This window comes from Penaeus monodon, chromosome 6, assembly GCF_015228065.2.
Source record: "Penaeus monodon isolate SGIC_2016 chromosome 6, NSTDA_Pmon_1, whole genome shotgun sequence".
Lineage (NCBI taxonomy): Eukaryota > Metazoa > Arthropoda > Malacostraca > Decapoda > Penaeidae > Penaeus > Penaeus monodon.
In genome coordinates, this window is record NC_051391.1 from 2,703,363 (window position 1) to 2,705,862 (window position 2,500).

Consider the following 2,500-nt stretch of genomic DNA (forward strand, 5'->3'; position numbering starts at 1 on the left):
GGTTTTTGACTGGGCATTTGGCAGTGGGGTGTGTGTGTGGGGTGTTTGTGTTTTGTGTGTGTGTGGGGTGTGTGTGTGTGTTTGTGTGTGTGTGTTGTGTGTGTGTGGTGGTGTGTGTTTTGTTTATTTTTTTTTTGAAAATATAATATATATATAATATATAATAATTTTAATATGTGTGTGTGTGGGGGTGTGTGTGTGGTGGTGTGTGTTTGTGTGTGTTGTGTGTGTTTTGTATATTTATATGTATTGTTTTTATATTTATATTATGTATAAGGGATATGTATTTATAATTTTATAAAGTATATATATGTTATGTATATGTTTTATATTATGTATATGGATATAAATTTTATATATTATATTATAATTTTTTATATAAAATTATAATATATTATATAAAATAATATATAATATAAATATATATATATATATATATATTAAAAATTTTATAATAATATATATATAATATATAATAAAAATATATATATATATATATATAAATATATATAATATATAAAATATATATATATATATTATATATAATATATATGTGTGGGGTGGGGTGTTTTGTGGGGTGGGGTTTTGTGTGGGGTGGTTTTGTGTTGTGTGTGGGTTTTTATGTGTATAGGGATATAGGTATAAGGAAAAATATAATATATATTAAAATATATATATATATTATATATATATAATATATATATATATATATTATACCTATACACATATAAATCCCCATACACCCAAAATATCCCATAACATATATATACACACCCCACACAACCCAACACACCCCCACACACACACACACCCACACACACAACACACACACACACACACAACAAAAACACAAACACACCTATATAAAATATATATATATATATATAATATATATATATATATATATATTAAAATTATATATATAATATAAAATAATATATATATATATATATATATATTTTTATATATATATATAAAATATATATTTTATATATATTATTTAAAATATTTATATATAATTATATATATAATATATTAAAATAATATATAATAAAATTATATATATATATATATATAAATATATATAAAATATATACCTATAAATATATATTATAATTTTACACACTATAATATTATATATATATATATATATATTTTATATATATTTTATATATTTAAAATGTGTGTGTGTGTGTTTTGGTGTGTGGGTGTGTGTTTTGTTTTGTGTGGTGTTGTGTGTTGTTGTGTGTTGTGTGTGTGGTGTATAATATGTTTTTTTTATGGTTTTATTAAAGTGTATAGGTATATATATGTGTATAGGTATAAATATAAAATTTTATAAAATATTATATTAAAATTTATAATATATTAAAATATAATATATTATACCCATATCCCAATACCTATAACATATACCCCCCACACACACACACACCACCCACACACACACACACCCCCAAAAACACCCCACAACACACACACATATAATAATAAAATTTTAATAATAAAATAATATTATATATTATTATATTATATTTTATATATATATTTTATATATTATATATATATATTTTATATTATTTATATTATATTATATTTTTTATTATATTTTTATATTATATATATATAATTATATATTATAAATATTATATTATATATATACATTTACATATATATATACCTATACATATACATATTATACATATACAATACATACCTATACATATACATACTATAAATATACTATACCTATACAATACATATACACACACACACACACACACACACACACACAAAAAAACCCACACACACACACACCACACATAAAATATATTATTAAAATTTTATATATATATATATATATATCACAAAAAAAAAAAAAAAAACCCCCCCCCCCCAAAAAAAAAACACACAAAAACCACACCCCACACACACACCCCACACACACACAAAACAAACACAAAAACACCACACACACACCACACACACACACACACACTGCCCAGAATGACGTCTAAACCCAAATTTCCCCCTAGTTTGTGTAACTTTTAAACCCCGAAAAAAAAGACTATGCTATACAATAGCTGCAATAGCTAACTATCCTTGCTATACAATAGCTACATGCTTATCATAGGTGCACCCAGTTTTTAAACTTATATTGAATGATAATATATAATTTTCTATAAAATACTAGAGTGCAGCAATCTCCTAGGCTAGAACACATTCGTCCTTATATGTTCTACCATCTTATATAATGTGCCTAGAGCATTTTTTTTTTCTTTTCTTTTTTTTACAGACGCCGGGGTAGTAATAATCAGTCGTGGGATGATTATTACCGCCTTCACGCGGCCCTATTTTTGACAAATTACGCCAATGGGAACAAGACAAACAAACATGGATGACAATAGGAAAAAAAAACATTTTAAATGTGAGATCCCATGATCTCATGCGATAACGACAACCTTGACCAACCAACCTTTCGGGTACTGCTCTGTTGCTA

At 24.2% G+C, this 2,500-nt stretch overlaps 1 protein-coding gene across 1 annotated transcript in view; it reads right to left on the minus strand.

The window, feature by feature from the left end:
* LOC119574157 (isochorismatase domain-containing protein 2-like) overlaps positions 1-2,500 on the minus strand; it is a 33,938-nt gene that overhangs the window by 31,236 nt on the left and 202 nt on the right. The window contains exon 1 of the mRNA XM_037921250.1: positions 2,477-2,500. This exon is cut by the window's right edge and continues 202 nt beyond it. Coding sequence (XP_037777178.1) covers positions 2,477-2,500 — 24 coding nt within the window. The remainder of the gene's footprint in view (positions 1-2,476) is intronic.